The 22,849-nt window shown below is 45.7% G+C and overlaps 1 protein-coding gene and 1 long non-coding RNA gene across 7 annotated transcripts in view; one reads left to right on the top strand and one right to left on the bottom strand.

Annotated features, from left to right (window-relative positions):
• dock9b (dedicator of cytokinesis 9b) overlaps positions 1–22,849 on the top strand; it is a 329,527-nt gene that overhangs the window by 57,426 nt on the left and 249,252 nt on the right. The window contains exon 1 of one of the 6 annotated variants that reach the window (XM_059970492.1): positions 21,775–22,081. The exons of 3 other annotated variants lie outside the window; for them this stretch is intronic. In XM_059970492.1, coding sequence (XP_059826475.1) covers positions 21,920–22,081 — 162 coding nt within the window. In that variant the 5' untranslated portion in view covers positions 21,775–21,919. Of the gene's footprint in view, positions 1–21,774; positions 22,082–22,849 lie in introns of those variants that run through there. 2 more of the 6 variants (XM_059970489.1, XM_059970493.1) reach the window with 2 other exon arrangements.
• On the bottom strand, positions 4,068–16,035 carry LOC132394402 (uncharacterized). Its single transcript, XR_009512314.1, has 3 exons — positions 15,437–16,035; positions 14,513–14,601; positions 4,068–12,651 (listed from the first exon to the last, which is right to left on the bottom strand). It is a non-coding gene; the product is annotated as an uncharacterized LOC132394402 (long non-coding RNA).

The raw sequence follows: 22,849 nt of genomic DNA, 5'->3' as shown, positions 1-22,849 counted from the left end.
CTCCTGAACCACCACCTTGATGGTAGCAGTGAGAAGAGAGCATGCCCTGGGTGATGGGGGTCCTTAATGATGGATGCCACCTTTCAGAGGCATCACCTTTCTGAAGACCTCCTCGATGCTGGGGCGGTTAGTACCCACGATGAGTCTCCTTTGCAGAGCAGTGCTGATCTTTCCAGCCTGGCAGACATCAAGCCCCATCATTAAAAACCCATGTTGAGCTGGTTATTGCAGTGATGTGTGTGAGAGCTGGCTGTGCACAACTTGGCTGCCAAGTTTCACTACATTGGGATGGTGTAAAGAAAAGCTTTATGGTGAGAGAGAGAGAAAGGCTTCCTGAGATAAAACAGAAACTTCGTACCTTTAAGATGGTTCCACATGAAGCCTTGGCGTCGGTTTTTTCTCTGTGACTTTGCTTCCAACGTACGGGTCTCGACCCGAAGCATTGACTGTTTATTAATTTCCATATACGCTGCCTGACCTTCTGAGTTCCTCCAGCATTATGTGTGTGTTGTTTTTAATAACTTGTGAGTCTGCTGGAACAGTTGACACAGTGATGTAGTTGTTTACTCTTTCAGGCTTGAATAATTCCCAGCAGGTCTCCGGTAATATGTAGCAGATTTCAAGTTGTGTAATAGTTTTTCTTCAAAAGATGGACTTTATTCATGATTTTTAAAATAATCATGGAAAGAAAGCATCAAAAAATAAAGCTTTTGCATTTATGTCGACACATTTAGTAGTGTGAACTTGAAAAAAGGAAGAAAGGGACGAACAAACGTAGCACCATTGCCCTTAACATAGCTCCCAGAGGTGATACTCCTTTGATGGTTTGAGTGCCTTGCCCCCATCTTGGTCCCTCCGTGCGCAGTACCGGAAGGAGCGGAATTTGGTCACTGAGTTACAGGAAGGATATTAATAAGGTTGAAAGAGTGCAGAGAAGGTTTACAAGGATGTTGCCAGGACTTGAGAAACTGAGTTACAGAGAAAGGTTGAATAGGTTAGGACTTTATTCCCTGGAGAGTGGAAGAATGAGGGGAGATTTGATAGAGGTATATAAAATTATGATGGGTATAGATAGAGTGAATGCAAGCAGGCTTTTCCACTGAGGCCAGGGGAGAAAAAAAACCAGAGGACATGGGTTAAGGGTGAAGGGGGAAAGTTTAAAGGGAACATTAAGAGGGGCTTCTTCACACAGAGAGTGGTGGGAGTGTGGAATGAGCTGCTAGTTGAAGTGGTGAATGCACACTCACTTTTAACATTTAAGAAAAACTTGGACAGGTACATGGATGAGAGATGTATGGAAGGATATGGTCCAGGTGTGGGTCAGTGGAACTAGGCAGAAAAATAGTTCAGCACAGCCAAGAAGGGCCAAAAGGTCCGTTTCTGTGCTGTAATGTTCTATAGCTGTGGTCTTTCCTGTACAGAGCCTTGGCATTGGCTAAAATTGTAACCTACTCTACAACAAAGATTTCAGGTTATAAAACACTGGCAGAATCTTCATTGTAGACTTTTTTGACATTACTTCAGGAGACAAAAGAGACTCTGCAGATTATGCACATCTTGAGTAACATGTACAATATGTTGGAGGAACTCAACAGGTCAGTCAGTCGACATTTCGGTCTCTGCCTGAAATATCGACTGTTCATCTCCTCTCATAGATGCTGTCTGACCTGCTGAGTTCCTCTGACATTTTGTGCTTCTTGTTTTACTCCAGGAATGGATTGTATTTATGGGGAGAGTTTGGACAGGCTAGGCTTGTCTTCACTGGAGGGAAGGGAAGCTGGAGGGGCGCGTGGGGTGGGTAGTGACCTGATCAAAGTATTTAAGAGTATGGGAGACTTAATTAAGGGGGGGGGTAGAAAGAATGTTTTCCCTTTGGGTAGGGAAACAAGAGGGCAGTTTTAAGGTGGGAGGAAGGGTCTTTGAAAGGGACCTGAGGGGTAATTATTTGCAGAGACTGGTTATTGCTACCAGAGGAAGTGGTGGAATTCGATGCAGTCGCTATATTTAAGAATCATTTGGGCATAAATAAGCAAGGTGTAGAAGGTTGCAGTCCTAGTGCAGGCAAATGAGATAAGAATAGACGTACAGAAGGTCAGCATCGATGTGGTGGGTCAAAGGGCCTGTTTCTGTGCTGTATGACTCTGTGACCCCGTGAAGAGTGGTCACAATTGCAAATCTGGAGATGCAGCAGCCATCTTGTGCACAACAAGGTCCCACAAACAGCAGGGTTTCGGTGGTGTTGGCTGAGGGTCAAGAGTGGGCCAGGACACCGGGGTGGGGGGGGGGGCGGATTCTAATCAGATTCTGTCATGGGATCCTTCTTTTCTGCATGTGCATCCAGGGGCTCAGATTAACATTACACCTTCGATATGTCATCTGGTGGATGGTGGCACGGTAGCATAGTGGTTAGCGCAATGCTGTACGGTACCAGCGACCAGGTTCAATTCTGGCCGCTGTCTGAAAGGGGTTTGCACGCTCTTGCTGTGACCCTGTGGGTTTCCTCTGGTTGCTCTGGTTTCCTCCCACAGTCCAAAGGTGTACAGGTAAGTAGGTTAATCAGTCATTGTAAATTGTCAAGTGATTAAGCTAGGGTTAAATTGGGAGATTGCTGGGTAGCATGGCTTGGAGGGCTGGATGGGCCTATTTGGCACTGTCTCTCAATCAATAAACAAATCCGCCTCGCTCCCTAAGTTTGAAAACAAAGCCTCGGATGCCATTCATTACAGCACTGCTGCAGTAGGGTTATAATGCCAAAGTCAAAATTGAGTTCATTGTTATATGCACAGGTGCAATGAGAAACACCTGCAGCATTAGACACAACATTCAGAAGGAAAACACATAATTATATAATTCCATCATCCAAAACATTGACGTATAACATGAAAAGGTGCGGTTCCGACTGCGACCCTTGTGGAACGCCACTTGTCATCGGCAGCCACTGTGGAGTGGCTCTTTCTACTTCCCAGTCCTCCAGAACCATTCCAATAACGAAACCCAATTTCCCTTGGGATCAATAAAGTATGTCTGTCTGTCTGTCGAATCTAGTGATTCTTGAATGATAGCCACTGATGCCTCCACAGTCTCCTCAGCTATCTCTTTCAGAACACTGGGGTGGAGTTCATCTAGTCCTGGTGACTTATCTACCTTTGGCCCTTTCAGCTTCCCAAGTACCCTCTTCTTGTTAACAACAACAGCATTTTTCCCCCCGCCACTCTCAAATTTCTGCAATACTTCTAGAATTTTCCACCGTGAAGATTGACATAGAATAAAGATTGTTCGCCATTTCTTTGACCCCATTACTAGCTCTCCAGTGTCTTTTTCCAGTGGTCCAACATCCACACTTGCCTCTCTATTCTTTATACTGTATATCTGAATAAACTCTTCTATTTTGCTGACTGGCTCAGGAACCGAATAGTTGGAGGGAAGTGGCGCTGTTCTTGAGCCTGGTGGTGTGGGGTTTCTGGTTTCTGTACTTCCCTCCTGATCGTAGCTGAAGGAAAACGGCATAGCTTGGATAGTGGGGATCTTTGCTCGTGAATGTTGCCCTCCCTCAATACTGACATGTCAGCTAGATTTTTGTCATCAAGTTTCAAGCCTACAGCCTTCGTGCCTGAGGTTCAGAACGGTTCAAAATGTCAGCTCATCCACCCCATTCTCAAGGAGAGACAGGGATGGGCAATAAATGCCGGCATTGGTAGCAATTCCACATAGAATGAGAGAATGAAGCAAAGTTTTTCTGAAAGCCTTGCCGTTTCATTATCTAATTAGATTTAAAATCTATTTAACCAAAGTATGTCTCTTCATAACATGCACACACACGTTTTCCAAAGCCTGATGTTATAATCTCTGGGAACTGGAGAATATTTATATGCAGATATGTGCTGCTGATCTGTTTTTATAAGTATTGTATCACAGAATTTATAATTAATTTAACCTGGGAGAAGCTGAATGGTGGGGGGAAGAACTGAAATAGATACTGTGCAAAGCCTTAGGCACTGTGTGTGTGTGTGTGTGTGTGTTAGTTAATGTCTGTAGGTCATTGTTTGGAATTGTCGGGTTTGCTGGAAAATGGGGTACAGTTTACCCTGAAATTGTTGGTATTGGTCATTGAGGCCCATAAAAGATGAGAAAATGGGCATGAGAATGTCAAATGACAAGATAATTGATGACCTTGGATTAACAGGTCATTCAGCCCCTTAAAGCTGTGCTTGTTGATGTGTATCCTAATTCCATCTAACACAGGTTACATTAATATTCTATGTCCTACAAAAATCTGTCAATCTCAGGATTGAAAGTTTTATTTGATTCCCACCGGTCCCTAACAGTCTTTCTGGGGCAAGACTTCCAGAATCGTGCTGTCCTGTGTGTGCAATAAAATTCTTTAATGTCACCACTGAATGAATTTCAAGGATCGACAATTAGTTCTGGACTCTCTCCCCTCACTAACTCCCCGATTAACAATTAATATCTGGAGCAAAACTCTCCCCTTCATCTTCCATTCTTAAGGACTGGATCTGCACACACATGGACAGACAATGTCAACAAGTGGAGTGATAAAATTAATATTGAAGAGAGGTCTGATAGAGCATGTCAACCGAGAGATGGACCTGTTGAACTGTGAATAATGAATTTGAACTGCGGGCCTATGAGGGGGAGGTGAAATGGATTATCCTCAAGCAGACAGTCCTTTGGGAAAGCAAACTGTCTGCAGTAGAGAGCAATGAGGCCCTGCTTATTGACCTGTTGTCTTTCTCTTCATCTCAGTACTGGTCACGTTGGTATTTGCCTGGATTATATCTTTCATTTTTGCATGTCAAAATGAATCATACCTCTAACCTGTGAAGTAAATTCGCAAAGGGACATACAGCAAGTACATAATTTATTTTATTGTGCGGTCTTCTGTATCTAAGTTGACATCCCAATAATGCCTCACACTCACACTGTGGCCTCAGTCAGGAGGTGTAAGACATAGGAACAATATTAGGTCATTTGGCCCATCGAATCAGTTCCACCATTTATTTGATCATGCCTGATTTATTTTCCCTTTCAACCTCCCCCTATTCTGTTGCCTTCTCCCTGTAACCTTTGTTGTTGTTATTGTTTCTTTTCACGCCTTCTGGCGCATTTGTCGCGATTTTTGCCATATCTGTAGCATTTGACTGCTTTTTTTATGAGGCCGAGTTAAATCGGGGGTTGTTGGACAGTGTGGCTCAATGGGCCTGTTCCATGTTGTATTTCAACAAACCAAAAATGATGGGACAGAGGGAGGGGAGAAGTTGGAGAATTCAGTGACTTGCTGTTATTGTTTGGAATGGTTTATGCTCTATAAATGGTCTGTAAACCTATAGCATGTTGTGTGCACTTTTCAGCAAATTCATTTGGATTGTGATAGACCAGGGCACTTGATGTGATCCCTTCTCCAGTGTTTGAGCTCTCAATGGGGACACAACGCTGTTGGTAAGCAGTGATTATTGGGCAGGGTAAGTCTTTCAAAGATTTTACAGATTAGTTTTGTTTGTCAAATGCACATCAAAACAGTGAAACGTACAGTGTTTTAATGAATGACCAACACCATTTGAATATGGGCTGAGGGCAGCCTGTAAGTGTCACCATGCCAACGATAATAATACTGTTTGTCTTTGGAGGAAACTGGATCTGGAGGAATCCTACACAGTCACAGGGAGAACATACTGACAGCAGTGGGAATTGAACGCCTATCACTGGCACTGTAAAATGTTATGCTAGCGTTACTTCTCATGTCACCTTGCACCGTCAGCTTTTCTCCAAAGAAATAAATCTACTTTAGTTACGGTGGCTGGATGAATTTACTTTTCATTTATTGTTAAGATTGTCTGGTGTTGTTTTAAAATGAATAAGAACCAAACTTTCCAAATGTGAATTTTAATTGGTGAACTCTTTTACATGCCACGGATGTCTTTATCATCCTGTACAATGTGATTCCAAAGTAATTTAGTGGTGTGGTCACTTGACGAGCAGCCAGAGGGCTGGACCATTGACCCAGAGGCGCAAGTTGAAATCCCGCCATGGCAGACGTGGACCTTAAGTTCAAATGATTCATTTTTCTATGGAATTTAAAACAAAACAGTAGTAGTAACTGCAAACCACTGTGTTTGGTTCACAAATGTTCTTCAGGGAAGGAAATCTGGCTGGAAGACTGAAATAAGAGGAGAAGGTAGAGGAGGTACTTAGCAGAACTGGCAGTATCTGTGGAGAGGGAAACAGGGTCGACGTATCAGTTTGATAACCCTTCATCAGAATTGGAGAAGAGAGAAACTGAATGTGTATCGAGTTCCAGAGAGGGCTGAGAGGTGGAGACAAGGGGGGGTGGGTGTGATGGATAAAGTGTTCAGGCAACTCGAATGCTTTCAGCCGTCTCAGAGAGGATGCCGAATGCTTGCTAATCGTGGCTGCTCTATCAGGAGCAAATGGAAATGGAACGGCAAGATTTGAGGATCGATGAGACAGACAATACTGCTGTTGAGAGAGGCAAAATACAGCAATTGCTGGGCATTTGAATTAAAAGAGAATGCTGAAAATACTCAGTACATGCCAGATGCTCTTGGAACTCAGCAAGTCGGGCAGCATCTACGGAGATGAAATAACAGTGGCCGTTTTGGGCCGAGAGCCTTCATCAGGACTGGAATGGAAGGGGGCTGACGTCAGAATAAGAACGTGGGGTGTATTCATATCCTTTTAGGATTGCAGTGAATTTGAGGCAGTAAGTAAATCAGTCCTGCTGATCGTGTCATCCTTCTGGTTGTTAGAAGAGGTTGTCAGCTTGAAGCACTAACTCTCTTGCTGCCTGGCCCACTGAGCTTTTCCAGCATTTTCTGATTTTACTTTGGCTTCCACTGTCCATATCCTTTTGTCCCTGCTACCCTCCAGCTCAAAGATCTCCAAGTTGTTGCTTCAAAAAAAAGTGTAGGAATCTTGCTGCCTCTGTGGCTTGGTCAATATTATCCCCCATTCAGCACAATACTGTCTAAAGTCCACGTGCTATTAGTACTCGAGTTTGTGGAGGCCTTGCTGTGTTCAAATGTGTTACCACGGTGATGATATCTGAGGACCTCGTAGGCTCAGAATGAGGCTTATTACCAATGACGTGTTGTGAAATGTTGTTTTGCAGCAGCAGTATGTGAGGCATAAAACATTACTATATATTACATAAATATAAAAGTAAAATTATTGGTGCAATAAGAGAGCAGAATAGTGAGGATATATTCATCAGTTCATGGACCATTCAGAAATCTGATAGTGGAGGGGAAGAAGCTGCCCCTAAAACATTGAGTGTGTGTCTACTGGCCTCTGTACCTCCTCCCTGATGGGAGGAATGAGAAGCGAACATGCCCTGGATGATGAGTGCCCTTAATAATGGATTCTCACCTTCTTGAGCCATCACTCTTTCATGATCTCCCATCTCTCTCTACCTACCCTCTTTCCCATCTCCCCCATCTATCTCCCTCTCCTCATCTCTCTCTCTTTCTCCCTCTTTCTTTTTCTCCCTCTCTCTCTCCCTCCCTCTCTCCCTGCCCCTCTCTCCCTCCCCCTCTCATGTTGCCCTCACAGGCAACACTTTGAATGTACCGTAACCAGCAGCAGATAGTTTGGGCAATACACACAAAATGCTGGTGGAACGCAGCAGGCCAGGAAGCATCTATAGGAAGAAGTACAGTCGGTGTTTCGAGCCGAGACCCTTCGTCAGGACTAAAAGAAGAGATCAGCATTTTGTGTGTGTTGCTTAAATTTCCAGCATCTGCAGATTTCCTTCGTGTTTGCAGATAGTTCTGGGCTGTGTCTAAGTGGGCCTTCTTTACTCGGACGTTGGAAGGAGTCTCAAGGAAAAGCTTCAGGCTGTTGCTAGCCCGTACCAGTGGTGGGGTGGTATCTGCACCAGGCTTCGGAGTGGGAGGTCCTGGGTTTGAATCTGGCCGTCTCCTTGTGCGAATTCTACTCATGCTGGGTTGAGCGTCGAGCTAGCAACTCGGCAATGATAAAAAAAAGGCAAGATTGTTGCCCAATGTGCCAAATCAGCGTGGGGAGAAACTCGGGCTTTTGATACAATTGCAAGTTATGAAAGCTGCAGTTGGTGGAGTCCATCAATGTGCCAAAAATCATTACACACTTCTGCTCGTACTGAGGTTTTGGACCAGAGTCGCTGGGGGAGGAACAATGACTACATTTCTGGCAGTTCCACCCTCCCCTCTCCCCCCCATCCACCTGAGATTTCCTTCAGTGCAGGAGAACAGCTGCAATCTCACTGCTGACCGTTAGCCAGTTCCAGGGCTGATTTTTGTTGATTACTTTGGAATGCTTCCTTCAGAAAAGGGCAAAGCTGCGGAAATGTGAATGAAGCTTCAAAAATGTTTAGCTTCGCAATCTCATGAACCCCTGCAAGTTAATGAAACAATGGTTTGCCTCGTGCCACAGCCCCATTTTGAAAGGTCCAGCATCGAGCCACGCTGTTGAGCCCCCGTGATGTTTTGCACAGGAAGCTTCCAGGACTAATGTGGATATCGTTTGGTTGAGAAGTTTCGGCTGAGGCAGCACACAAGATGCTGGAGGAACTTGGCCTGTGGAGAGAAGTGGGCAGTTGACATTTCATGTCGTGTCTTGTGTGTCCAAGTTAACCTGAGGCTCTGCCCATGGTTAACATGGAAGATCCCCGGCTACTTTTTTTTGATAAATAATAGGTTGTCCCACGATGCTAATATTTTCCCCTCCAGCAGCAGCAACTTGTCGCCCTGGTTCGCCTTGTATTGCTGCTTGTGGGATCTCGCTGTGCACAGGTTGCCGGGCTCCCTGCATTGAAACAGGCCGCACTTGCAAAATCAGTGAGGTGCTTTGGAATGTGCCGGCACTGCAGAAATCCAGGTCTTTGCTCTTTCTCCGGAAAGGTATGCAACCACAAAGCCACCTCAGTCCCGGCTGGAGCTTCGCAGGTGGCAACTGTAGAGATGGCGGATTGGCAGCAGGCAGCCTTGCTGTTGGGTTCTCAACCATTGTTGAGATTGGGAGTGGTGATTGTTGTGCCCTCCTGCTGTCTCGGCACATTGCAAACCCGAAGAGAGTACGGCAGCAACTCTACGTCATTCGAGGTGTGAGGAGATTCAGTTTGTCACCAAAGACTCGGAAATTTCAACAGATGGACTGTGGAGAGCACCCTGACTGGTTACATTCCAGTCTGGTACAGAGCCTTGAACACACAGAACTATGAGAGACGACAGAGGGTTATCACGGGCACAACCTACCTCTCTAGTGAGAACACCTTCATGAAGTGGAGTCTCAAGAAGCTAGCATCCATCGGTGAAGACCCTCGCCACCCAGGACATGCCCTCTTCTTATTACTACCATTGGGGAGGGGGTACAGGAACATGAAGAACACACTCAATGGTTTTTCCTACACCATCAGGCCTCTGAATGGTCCATGAACCCATAAACACTACCTCATTATTCCTCCTTCTTGTATATTTATTTATTTTTGTAATGTGTGTATATTTTTTCTGTCTTGTTCTGTCCTACTGTGGAGAAACACCACACTTCACATCGTCTGTCAGTGATGACGAACCCAATCCTGGTGGTCTAACCCAGAGGTTGAAGCTGAGTATTTCCTGGTAATGGGCCAGCACTCTGTAGTTGTGCTGCTTTCACCCTCTGACTGTTTCAAGAAGGAGAGACAGAAGCGTGGGCTGACTGGTATTCTCCACTTACTGACTAGAGCAGGGGTTACCAACCTTTCCTAGCGATTTTGCCTCACAGCATTCATCAAGTCGAGTTTATTGTCGTACACACGTACAGTAAGGTGCAGATATAATTGCTGCCGCGTCACAGGCTTATAGGCTCAGACACAACATGCAGAACATCTTACACATAAATTATATAAGATGGTGAAGAAAAAAAAGGCTAGACATTGGTGCAAAAAAAATGCATTCAGTGAAAAGTCCATGGTGGGGCAAGAAGGTGGCCTGTGGTGTTCCATTGCTGAGGTGGAATTACTCATTGTTGGTGTCAGTCGAAGCATCGAAGGGATCCAGTGTCAATACTGTCCCAGTAGTTGTCCTTCCTTCTCGCTTGGCTGCGATATCTGAGTGACAGTGAAGTGTCTGTTGTTGGAATTCAGTTGAGTGCTCTTTGCATGGCAGCCCGTTATCTTTAACAACCTAAGGTCACCATTTGGATCTTGTCTTTGGAACCTTTTTTTAATTGACTTGCAGCGCAGAATAGTTTCTACCGGCCTTTCAAGCCACGTCACCCAGCAATCGGCCGATTTAATCCTGCAACGAGCCAGTAACCTACCGAGCGGGAGGAAGCTGGAGCGCCTGGAGAAAATCCACGCAATCAGAGGGAGAGCGCACAGACACCATACAGAGAGCAACGGGAATTGAACCCCAGTACGCTAGAGCATTGTGCTAACTGCTAAGCTCCCTTTATTTGCCATGATGGTGTGCAGAACTGTGAATTATAATTACTTGTGTGGTTTGGATGTGAATGTTGATGAACTTCCGGAATGTTGGTGGCTCCATCGGACGTGGGAGGGCACTTTAACAGGGCTTCAATTTACCTGGAGCGGTGGTTCGTACCTAATGAGATGAGGTTGAGGGCAAAACCAGTTTGGTTGCAAATGCAGTGGAAGACGCAAAAGTTCAGCCTGGTCAGGCAGTATCTGTGAAGGGAGAAGCAGTTAACATTTCAGGACCAGGATCTTTCATCAGAACTGGGGTTATTAATCCAATTAAGCCTCTGCAGAAGACATTCTTTGGGGGGAGGGAGGGGGGAAATAGTCGTGACGTGACAGACGTCTGATGAATGAGCTTGATATGCACATACGACCATCTCTGCCCCTGTGGGGGGAGTGAGGCCCCTTACAGCACCACCCACATAGACGCACGTGGTTCTGAGCTGACACCTTGAAGATTACTGGACTTTGGCTGATGGATTTTCAGTCAGCAAGCTGCAGAGTGCAGAACACATTGGGAAGCAGATGGAGCAGGAGAACAGGCAGAGTTCTCCTGTTGGCTGCACAGTAACTTTGATCATGCAATGCTTTCAAAAATCTAACCGTAGCTGGTTCCAACTGCTCTTGTCTTTTAGAGGAATTCGTTATTTGTTCTCCACGCCCAAATTTAATTTGTATTGGCTCAGGGTTTTGTTGTTTGACAAATCTGGTCATTGACTATGCCCGGAAATATTGCACATGGGATCGCACTGGAGCCTCACTCAACCTTTCCAGATATTTCAGTGCAGATTGAGAGGGTACCGTCTGTCAGAGGAGCTGTTTGGGATCCCAGTGCAGTCAGTTAGCTGGCAGAGTTATAAATATGAAAAGGGAAGAAGGCCATTCAGTCCTTTTAGACTGTACTGTGATAAAATGGGATCATAGCTATTCTGTGCCCTGGTCCATTTCTGAGAGCATGATCCCCGCGTTCCCTAATTCCTTCTATCTCCAAAGCTGCGTCGATCTTAGTCATCAGCATTCTGACTAGTACTCACTCCGTAAACAATGGGGGCAACATGGAGGTGCCGTGATTAGAGCAGCAGCTCAGCATCGCTGATGAACCTAGTTCAATCCTGATCTCGGGCGCTGTCTGTGAGGAGTTTGTACGATCTCCCTGTAACTGTTGGCTTTTCCCGGTCACTCCTGTTTCTGCCCAGAGGTTGGCGGGTTAACTGGCTGCTGAAAGTTGCCCCCAGTAAATGGCAAAAGAGTTGTTGGGGCATGAGAGAGTGAATAAATTGCAGGGCTACAGGGAATGGGGGGGGGGGAGGTTCTAATAGTATGGCTGGGTCAGTAATGAGCACATCGATATATATCTGGTAATTATAACATTGTTCACTGTTCCTCTTTTGCACTGCTCTTTAAAAAGTTTGTAACTTGTCATTTGATACGCCAGCACTTACTGCTGCCATAGAAACAAATTTCATGACTGTGTCAGTGACAATACACCCGATCCTGATTCTACTCTTTGTGGGAGCTTGCTGTGCACAAATTGGTTGCTGAGCTTCCTGCATTACAACAGTGACTTCCACTTACTGCGCCATCTAAACTTCCTGAGGATGTAGAAGAATTAAGAACCTTTCATCGGCAACAATGTCAATATTACTCAACAGTCTGGAATTGTTCTTCCTGCATTATCTGATTTTGAAAAGAATTGATTTGAACTCAGCAGCGAGAGATGTTCCTGCTGGGCAGCGCTGCCTTTGCTAAGTAAGTAGCAGAGCAGCAAACCTGTTGAACAAACATCTCCTTTTCAATCATTCTGTTGTTGAGCTCCATTTTATACGTAGGTTCTGTGGTGGGCTTGCTGGAATTTGACCTGGTATGTGTCCCCTCTGACAATTCACCAGAAGGTTGTGACTAGGACGTGCCCACCATTCTAAACAGTAATCGCATTCAAAGGGTCTAATTATGTGCATGTCTTTTTAAAATTAAAAGAAATTGTTCACTGTTCATTCACGAGCCGTGCCAAGTCCGCTGGTGAACCGGAGGCCGTCTTGAACCACTGCTCCCGTCTTTTGTGTTGGAGATGCTCACAGTGCTGCGGAGAAATTCTGGAGAGGGTGACTGGAAGTGCAGATCCATCCAGCTTCACTGGCACCTTCATGGAGACCTGAGGGACTGCAGGTGCTGGAAATCTGGAGTCAAAAAAAGCTCACGAATTTCCTCGAGAGGTTAAAGAATTTGACATGTCCCTGTCACCCCCGACCAATTTTTTTATTGATGCATAACCAGATGCATCAGAGCTTGGTATGGCAACTACTTTGCTCATGACAACAAGAAACTGCAGAAGGTTGTGAATACAGCTCAGCACATCATGAAATTCAGCCTCCCCTCTATGGACACTGTCTACACTTCCCACTACCTCCGTTGTGCAACCAGCATAATCACAGACACCAGTGACCCTGGACAATCTCTCCTCCCCTCCTCCATTGGGCACAAGTACAGCTTCTACCCTGCTGTAATCAGACTATTAAATGGTTCTCTAATATGATAAACTGCACTCTTGACCTCACAATCTACCTCGTCATGATCTTGCACGTTATTGTTTACCTGCACTGCCAATTCTCTGCAGTTGTATTTTATTCTGCATTACTGTTTTTTATCCTCAGTGCACTGTGTAATGATTCAATCTATGAGCAGTACGCAAGACAGGTCTTTCAATGTGTCTCAGTACATATGACGATAAATCAAATCCAGTACTGAACACTGGAGGATGAGTGAGTCGGGTGGTATCTATGGAGAGAAATGGACAGTCAGTGTTTCAGGTCACCCCCAAGAGGACCACCACCGTGTAGCAGTTAGGGACTTGTGTGCCTCAATGACCCGGAGAGCTTTGTTGGCTGGAGCTTTGTTTTATGGTAGGGTCACCCACGCCAAACAGGTTCAACTGTAGAGGCCAGACTAACAGTGGTTCACCAAGTTCGGAGGTACAGCTGAGGGCTACCAACTCTGACTGGTCAAAAAAAAATTGTTATGGAAACAGCAATGAAGAAACCTTCATTGCTGCCCTAAATGCCAGTGGCATAACAGGTAGTAATGAACTAACTTTAGGGCGACACACTTAATCTGGACTGCAAATGGTCCAGGAACTAGTGTCCTTTATTTCAAGCAGCGATATTGCATTTGAAATTGACTTGGTATGAAGGTTGTTCCTTGGAAACCCTTTTCTGTGTTGCATCCTTGGAGATATGTGCCCCTCCTTGCTTGTTACTGTAAAGGTGCAAGTCCTTCCCTTTCTAGCAGTGAGGTGGATTGCTGTGACCTTCAGCGATTAATTGGCTGGGCATAGCACCACACCAGTGTGAAGGGGCACAGCCTGAAATGTAGACTGTCATTTCCCTCTGTAGGTGCTGCCTTGCCTGCTGAGTTCCTCCAGCATTTTGTGAGACATTTTCGTCCTTGGGTTCACAGCCAATGAGATGGGAGTGGACTTCACTTCCTACTGGATAATTCCTCGCATAACCCCATTCCTGCATCTGATTTTTTTTTCTCCCAAGTTATTGAACAAAAATTTCGAAAGCAAACACTATGATTTTACTGATAACCATGCACTGGGGATAATCCCATTCCTGGGAATTCCAGGGTAATCCAATTAAAGCAAGTGTCTATTACACGGCTTTGTTGGAGTTGTTGATAGTGTGGTGATCGCTCTGCTATCTTGATAGTCATGAAGAGATAGAGCACCGAAACTGTTTGATTAAATTCAAAGCAAATGTGATATTAATGTTGCCCTCTATTACAAGAGACATAGGAAACCCACAGCACAATACAGGCCCTTCGGCCCACAGTGCTGTGCCAAAAATATACTTACTTTAGAAATCACCTAGGGTTACCCATAGCCCTCTATTTTTCTAAGCTCCATGTACCTATCCAAGAGTCTCTTAAAAGACCCTATCGTATCCGCCTCCACCACCGTCACCGGCAGCCCATTCCACACACTCACCGCTTTCTGCATTTTAAAAAAAAACTTGTCCCTGACATCTCCTCTGTACCTACCTCCAAGCACCTTAAAACTGCACCATCTCGTGTTAGCCATTTCAGCCCTGGGGGAAAAGCCTGTGACTCCACACGATCAGATTCATCTTCTTTCAGATGGTTTGCAAGGGAAAAAAATAGAATTATATGAAAAAATATGCATAAACAGATGAAGACTGACAAACAGCCAATGTGCGAAAGAAGACAAACTGTGAAAATAAAATCACAAACACGAGAAAATCTGCAGATGCAGGAGATCCAAAGCGACAGACACAAAACGCTGGAGGAACTCAGCTGCCGTGCAGCGTCTGTGGAAAAGAGTAAACAGTTTCAGGCTGAGGCCCTTCAGCAGGTCTCTTTTCTGTAGGTCTTTTCAGGTCTCTTTGCCTGGCCTGCTGGATTCCTTCAGCATTTTGTGTGTGGGAAAAAAATAATACAGATAACTTGAGCCTTCAGATTGTAGAATTAGCGATGAATGAAGATGTCTACACCAGTACAGGAGCCTGATGGTTGTTGGTAATAGTGGTTCCCGAATCTGGTGATGTGGGGCCTAATGCTTCTGTACCTCCTGCCTCCTGGTAGTAAAGTGAAGAGGGGATGGACTAGGTGGTGGGGTGGTGGGGGGGGGGGGGAGGTCTTTAATGATGGATGCTGCTTTCTTGTGGCAGCTCTCCGCTTAAGAAGTACACAGCAATGGGAGAGCTTTTCCTTATGATACACTAGGCTGTATCCACTGCTTTCTGTAGCCTTTTCCATTCCAGGGCACAGCAACCAATTAGGATACTCTCCACTGTGCACCAGCAGAAGTCCATCCATTTTTGCTGACGTGCCGTTGTGCTGCCTTTGTGACGGTACTTGTGTGCAGGTCCCAGGACAGAGCCTCTGATAATTTTGTGTATAGGGTTTACCCACATTCACTAAAGGTGTATTTTTACATAGTCTTACCTCAACAGGGCATTGTGACCAGTCCAGGCACATTGAGATCCCTCAAACAGCGGTGTGGTAACCAAAAGGTTGAGGGGTTAATGGTGGTCAACACACGGTGAAGACGCTCTCTCCTTTTGCTCAGGGTTGCATTAGGTAATTGGTTAGCCAAGGTTACCCATCTCCACCCGAGAGTAGTCAGAGCCGCAGGTTCATTCAAAAAGGCTTTTCTCTTGTGACTTCCTTCTGGGCTACCTGCTGAAATCTGAGCCTTCTGTAACTTTCTGTTATTGCCTTTCCTTCGTGCTGTCTGAACATACTGATGTTTTGAAATGGTCTGTATGCATGGCATGCAAAATAAAGTTTTTCGCTGCGTCTCAGTACACGTGACAGCAACGAACCAATCGCCGCTCAGAATGAAATCTGGCCTTTGCAGCAAAGGCTTGCAATGCGTAGGGCCTTCCAGAGTTTCTGACTGTGCCTGTGTTTTTAATGCAGATTGCGACATTGGAATAAACTTCCATTTCCTCTTCACTGCACTGAACTGAGGCTGTGGTCTGCAGTTAACCGGTACCGGTCTGAATCGGCTGTAGACTCACTTTCGTGAACTTCAGCTCTGAATGCTATTTGCTTACTTTTATTGTCTGCATGATTTGTTTTTGTTTCTCTCTCTGCCCGTTGCATGTTCGACAGCCTCTTGTTTTAATGGTTCTAATGGGTTTGTTTGTTTTGTGGCTGCCCATTTATAAATCCTTTAATAATGTACTTTGACTTTGAAAATATCAAACCTTCTAAGAGCGGGTTCTGTTTTACAAGGATGAAGTATTTCAGAAAGGAAATGCTGTTTGCATTTACAAGAATGAAACCCACTGTTCTGTGATGGTACTGTAGCGCCTCATTTCCTAGCGTATCCGAACCGACTCACAATTAGATAGCCTACGGGGGTTTGCGAGCACAGAGCTTTGGAGCCTCTTCGCCATGGGGGGCCGGTTGACAGAGGCTTAAAAGTGAGGCTGAAGTTTTCGAATAAAGTTTTTCCTTCGACTGCAGTTACCGACTCCGTGTCGTAATTCTAGCGCTGCTTGTAGCACACCGCTACAGTACTCCAGTTTATTTGTCCACGTCTACATTTTCACTGGCTGGCGTTGGAGTGTGCAGCTGATGATGGTGTTGATGCCCCTATTCATTGGGGTAATTGGTCCAATGTCAGCCTGCTTTCAAAGTCAATGCCTTCTGTTCGGGCCTGTCACCCGAGAACTGAGCACAGACACTCCGAGTGCAGCGCAGAAAGAGGGCTGAGATATAACCCCTGAGGTAACAGACCTTGGACCCATCCGCTCTGTTAGCTTAGCATTAAAGGTCCAGCAGGTGTTGTTTGGAAGAAAGGTCAGGAAATTATCCCTGGAATACTGGCCAAAGTTTATTCTTAATCTGATAGTTATTGCCAATTGTGGGAGCTTGTCATTTGCAAATTGGTTGCTATATTTCCGATATTACAGTGGTGTCTCTGTTTCAAAGTGTTGGAAAGTGCTCTGGGATTTCCGTAGAGATATGTGACAGGTGCTATAGTAATGCAGGGCCTTTGAACTAACCTGTGTGAAATCTTGTCCCAAATATTGCATTAAAAAAATGTCTGTTCAGCTGATTCTTTCCTACCTCCCCAACCACATGGGGAAACAAAGATCTGGGGCTCAAGGAACTTGTGCCCTTTAATTCAAGCTATGACCTTTACATTTGATGAGGACTCACTGTATGGTTGTTCCTTGGAATATTTTTTCTGCTGTTTTCCTAGCTGCATGAGGGCTCCCAGGAGACGAGTGCCCCTCCTGGCTTGAATGTTACCGTAAAGGCGCATGCCCTTCCCTTTATGGTAAGAAGATGGACTGTTGCGATCTTCAGCATTTACTTGGCTGGGCATGGCAGCAGTCAGAAGCCTGACAAGTTGTAGTAGGCAAACAATCCGAGGACCATAGGGTTATTTTGGAAGGTGCAAAAGATGACGGTGGTCTTGCAGCTACTTAGCAACACAGTGTGGTAATACACGAGGTTTCAGGCAGTGCACTTCCTGTGGCAATTCTGTCCTTTGGCTTTCGTTTGGTATGTCGCAGCAGCAGGGGAGAGAAGTATTACAACATTCTCTCAGTCTGGAGGTTGAATTCAAGTTCCTACTCCAGAGACTTGCGTATAAGAGAGCATGGACAATTCTTCCAATGTGAGGAAAGTATGGTGGATCAAGGAAGGTGTGTGTTCAGATTAATTTACATTGAAACGAACAGTGAAATGTGGCGTTGCTTTAACAACTGCAAATGTCACCACATATTCCTGGCATCGACATGGCATGCCCACAGCACTCTGCAGAACAATTTAGGCATCCTTGGAGAGACCATGGATTTGCGCCTCGGAAAGTTTCCAGGGCGTAGGCCTGGGCAGGATTGTATGGGAGACCGGCAGTTGCCCATGCTGCAAGTCTCCCCTCTCCACGCCACCAATGTTGTCCAAGGGAAGGGCAAGGGCTGATACAGCTTGGCACCGGTGTCGTTGCAGAGCAGTGTGTGGTCAAGTGCCTTACTCAAGGACACAACACGCTGCCTTAGCTGAGGCTCGAACCAGTGACCTTCAGATCACTAGACCAATGCCTTAACCACTTGGCCACACGCCAAGAACAACATAGAACACAACAAACAACAAAACGGCCACAGCAAAAAAGCCCCTCAACTCCCTCCCCCCCTCCTAAACACACGGGCAGTCCTGCAACCTCGTGCTTCCAGGGCTCCATTCTTCAGGCTTCGCCTTCTGGACGTCCTTTCATGCATTGATCATCAGTACTGACCCCCAGACTCCGGGTATCCAGGTCCCCATGTCTCCTATTCCCTCAGAGTTCTGAAATGCAAGCATGTTGCCTTCTGGCCCAGTAGAAAGTCTATGAGAGAGTGCTGCACTGCTTGAGGTGCTGCTTACCATATGTGATGCTAATCAGAGGCTAATTCTACCCAGCAAGTGAATGCAAAAGGTCCAATGGCTCACTGCCAAGAAGGGCAAGGAGCTTCTTCCTAGCAATATTAGAGTCATGCTGCATGGAAACAGGCTCTCCAGCCCACTTGTCCATGCCAGCAAGGTGCCCAGATAACTTAGTCCAATTTGTCAGTGTTTGGCCCAAGTCCCTCTAAACCAGGAGTTCCCAACCTTTTTTATGCCGTGGACCAATACCATTGAGTAAGGGGTCGGTGGACTCCAGAATGGGAACCTCTGCTCTAAGCTTTCTCTATAAACCTGTCATCCTACCTTTCTAATGTCTTTAATACAGCTGCCTCAACTGCTTTCTCCGGCAGTTCATTCCAAACGCCCACCAGCCTCTGTGTGAAGAAATTGCCTCTGAAGTCCCTTTTTAAATCTTGCCTCTTTCACATTAAATCTTTGCCTTCTGGATTTTTTTTGCCCCTTTCCCTGGGTAGTACTCATCCATCAAATTACTCCTTATAATCCGGTTACCGTCAGTGAGGATTGTTGCACTTTGTGTCTGTGTGCAGATGGTTTGCCGCATTAAATTGATTAAATTGACTTACTATTGTCAGTATTTTCCATACCATCCGTACGAATCGTCTAACACATCACTAAATCGAGTTAGTACAAAGGAAAGGCAATAGAATAAAATGTTATTGTTGCAGAGAAAGTGCTGGAACCATGATGAGGTGGATTGAGAGGTGAAGAGTCCATTTTATCTTGCTGGGGAACCATTGAATCTTACAGCAATGGGATAGAAGCTGATGAGATTGGTGCCACATGCCTTCAGGTTTTGATGGGGGGGAGAAGAGGGAAAGTCTCGGTGGGTAGGGTCTTTGTACCGTGCCAGCAAAGTCCCTGGAGGAGAGGCTAGTTTGTGTGATGCACTGCTCTGCAATTCTGCAGTTGCTTATGGTCTCGGACAGAGCCGTACCACATGCATGCACTATATGGACAATAAAGTAAAGCAGGACATGATAAAATTGTGAAAAGCAATGGCTGTTTAATATCTGATCAAAAACGACAGTCTGGATTTTGGTACTTTTCAGAATGGGTCTTGAACCCTTAACCTTCAGGCTCTGAGATGGGCGTGCACACCCCATGGAAGCATGGTTAACGTTATTTGAAGAGGAGTTAATGATAGGGTGGCATTTCACTGGATGTTCTTTGCTAATCAGAAAGCAACACTTTGCAGGGTCATAAAGAGGCATGCCTCCTGTTAAAATTACACAAGGCTTTGGGAAATTATGCAGCATGCTAAAAGTGCTTTTTCTTTGTAAATTTATGTTGAACTGTTGAACTTCATCAAGAACACAAGCGGTTCTGCAGGTGCTGGAAATTCACAGCAGCACACACAAAATGCTGGAGGAATGCAGCAGGTCGGGCATTATCTGTGGAAGGGAATTAACAGTCGACGTTTCAGGCCGAGACCCTTCATCACAGCCTTATCGAGTGTGTGTTTCAGACAGAAAGTCCTGGAGAGAAGCAGTACAGAACCAGGCTCTTTGGCTCACTGAAGCCACAGCGACCACCCTTTTCAATTAATCCTGTATTACTCCCTTTTTAATCCCATGTTTTCATTGACTCTGTCTCCTCTAACCTCTCACCTTTGCTCTGAGTGTATTCACCCTGTCTGTGCCCCTCACGTTTTTGTATAGCTCCATAAAGTAACTCTTTCCTCTCCTATACTCCGAAGGATAAAGGCCTGGTCTGTTCAGCCCCTCCCAAGCCCTCGACAACTGTCACCATTCTTGTAAATTTCCTTTGGACTCTTTCCAGCTTAACAATGTATTTCCTATCACAGGGCAAGCAGAACAGTGCACGATACTTCAAGTGCAGCCTTATCAACATCTCACGCAACTGCAACGTAACGTCCAAACTCTGATACCGAAGGCCAGTGTGCCAAACGCTGCCTTCAGCACCCTGTCTTCCTTTGACACAAGTTTCATGTACCACCCCACTCACCACATTATCTGCATTGCACTTTCTCTGTGACTAGCACTTCAATCTGCACTCTGTTATTGCTTTACCTTGTTCTGCCTCAGTGCATGGTTGTAGTGAATAGATCTGTATGAATGGCATGCAAGACAACTTTTCCACTGTACCCCAGTACATATCTGACAATAATAAGCCAATTACTTATTTACTCGTGGGTTCCTCTGCTCTACCACACTCCCCAGTGCCCAACCATTCAGAATCAGCTTTAATATCACCAGCATCTGTCATGAAATTTCTGTAAATTATGCAGTGTGAATTGTTCACTGTTGTAATTCCTATCCTGGTTTGACTTCCCAAAGTGCAACACTGGTCCTTTATCCAAACTGAGGTCCACTGGCCATTTGCTGAAAGTCGCTGATTATTTTTGATAACCTGCTCTGTCTATGATACCATGTCTTAATTCCCCAGGCTTAATTCCCTGCCAAATATTGCTCTTCCCCTCACCCTTCCTTTAAAGACGTGTTTTGCTTAGTATACTAATATCTGCCAACGGGATAAAGCATTAAAGTTCAGCCCTGAGGAAAGGCCTGAAGCATTGACCGTTCATTTCCCTCCATAGATGCTGCCTGACCTGCTGAATTCCTCCAGTGATTTGTGTGTGTTTCCAGCATCTACAGAACCTTTAGTGACTCTATTAAATTCTGTTTCCTTTGAAGCAACTTCAGATGCGATGCTGCCTTGAAGGAGCTATTTAAAATGCAGGTTGTTGTTGGCCCCGAAAATACATTTAGCTTGCCACTTGGCTCTCTGGTGTCCTTATGAAAAGCCTTGGTCTGAAATACATTTCCCTCCACGGATGCTGCTGGCCTGCTGTGTTCCTCCAGCATTTTGTGTGGCGTTCCTCAGCTTGGCTTTCTGAATTTTTGACCCGAGAGGATTAATAACAGTCGCAGCTGATGTTGATGTTTTGCTGCACCTACACAGAGTGGCACACTGGTTGTGTTTCCTATTTGCCCTGCCCCAGCGGGATCTGGATTAAAGAAGCACGGTGTTTCTCGACGAGCAGGGAAAGGAGGGATGTAGTCTGCATTAACGATGCTGCACAGCCTGTGTAGCGATCGACACTTCGCTGCAATGGAACAGCAGCACAGACAGCAACAGCAGTAACACAACGTCAGATGATGCATTCTCTGTGCTTCAGAGACCCAGCCCCTGCTGTCTGCACAGATAATTTTATTCTTAATTTGAAGATACTTGTTTTGTCCTTAACTGGTTGAAGGAAGCCCTTGTATTTGGATGCTGGGTGTTTCTGTTTCCTCCCCCCCCCCCCCCCCACCGTTGAATTTTGGAGGATTCGCTGCCTTTTGACAAGCCCTGCTCTCTGCTTTTCTGGTTTGAGCTGTGTTGCTGCCTCCCGGTGAGGGACGGTTGCCGGGAGGCACTGCATTCCTGAGGAGCGTTCATGCTGCCCAGCGAGAGGGCAGGCGTCAGGCGAGGATGGTGAGGGGAGCCTTGTCCTGACCAGGTGTGTCGTGGGGCCCACGTTCGGTCACTCGCTCCGGTGAAATGGGCTGTACTGCCAGCGTCCTTCTTCTCGAAGGTTTGAGTGCCATCGTTGAGAAAAACTGTGGTTATGTATGCAAGCACCCATCTGGGCAGACATCGTTGGAAAATGGGGAGGAGTATGTGGATACGGGGGAGGAGCAAATCCCTGCCTCCTCTTCTCTGGTAAATCTGTTTTTTTTCCCCCTTATTTATCGTGCCAGTTTCAGAGAGAAATTAGTTTGTTCTTGGTGATCCCTGTGCACAAAACTGTATTAATGTTTCAAACCAGAGCCTGCAGAATGTTCTAGCCTGTTCAGGTTCGTATTAATCAACTAGTTTACCCGGTATTGGCTCCTTGCTGGAAAATCAGAGTTGGATATTTGTGGCTTGCAAGTACTTTTATTATTGTAGAATGATTCAGCAATCATAAGGACTGTTCTGCCTACTGTGCTTGTGCTAGCCCCTTGCCTGAATTATCCAAGTAATTGTGCATTTCCCTGGCTCCCTCCCCATAGCTCTCCAAATTCTAAACAAATTCTCATTCACTCTGGAGAGAAGGGGTTCTGCAGATGCTGGAAATCTTGAGCAACACGCAAAATGCTGGAGGAACCCAGCAGGTCAGGCAGCATCTATGGAGGGAAATGAAATGTCAACATTTTGGGCTGAGATCCCTCAGCAAGACTGGAAAGGAAGAGAGCTGAAGCCAAAATTAAGATATGGGGGCGGAGGTGCTGGAGGAGTATATAAGATAGCAGGTGATAGGTGAGAGCGAGGGTGGGTGGGGTTGGGGAGATGGTGGAGAATGATGCGAGAAGCTGGGAGGTGATGAATGGAAAAGGCAAAGGGCTGAAGTGGAATGAATCTGATTGGAGTGGACAGTGGACCGTGGAATAAAGGGAAGGAGGTGGGGAACCAGGGGGAAGAAGGTGTTGGTGAATGGAGGGGAAGGGA

Source organism: Hypanus sabinus, chromosome 5 (genome assembly GCF_030144855.1).
Source record: "Hypanus sabinus isolate sHypSab1 chromosome 5, sHypSab1.hap1, whole genome shotgun sequence".
Classification (NCBI taxonomy): domain Eukaryota; kingdom Metazoa; phylum Chordata; class Chondrichthyes; order Myliobatiformes; family Dasyatidae; genus Hypanus; species Hypanus sabinus.
The sequence above is the reverse complement of the archived record's forward strand: the minus strand, read 5'-3'. Positions and strand labels throughout refer to the sequence as shown.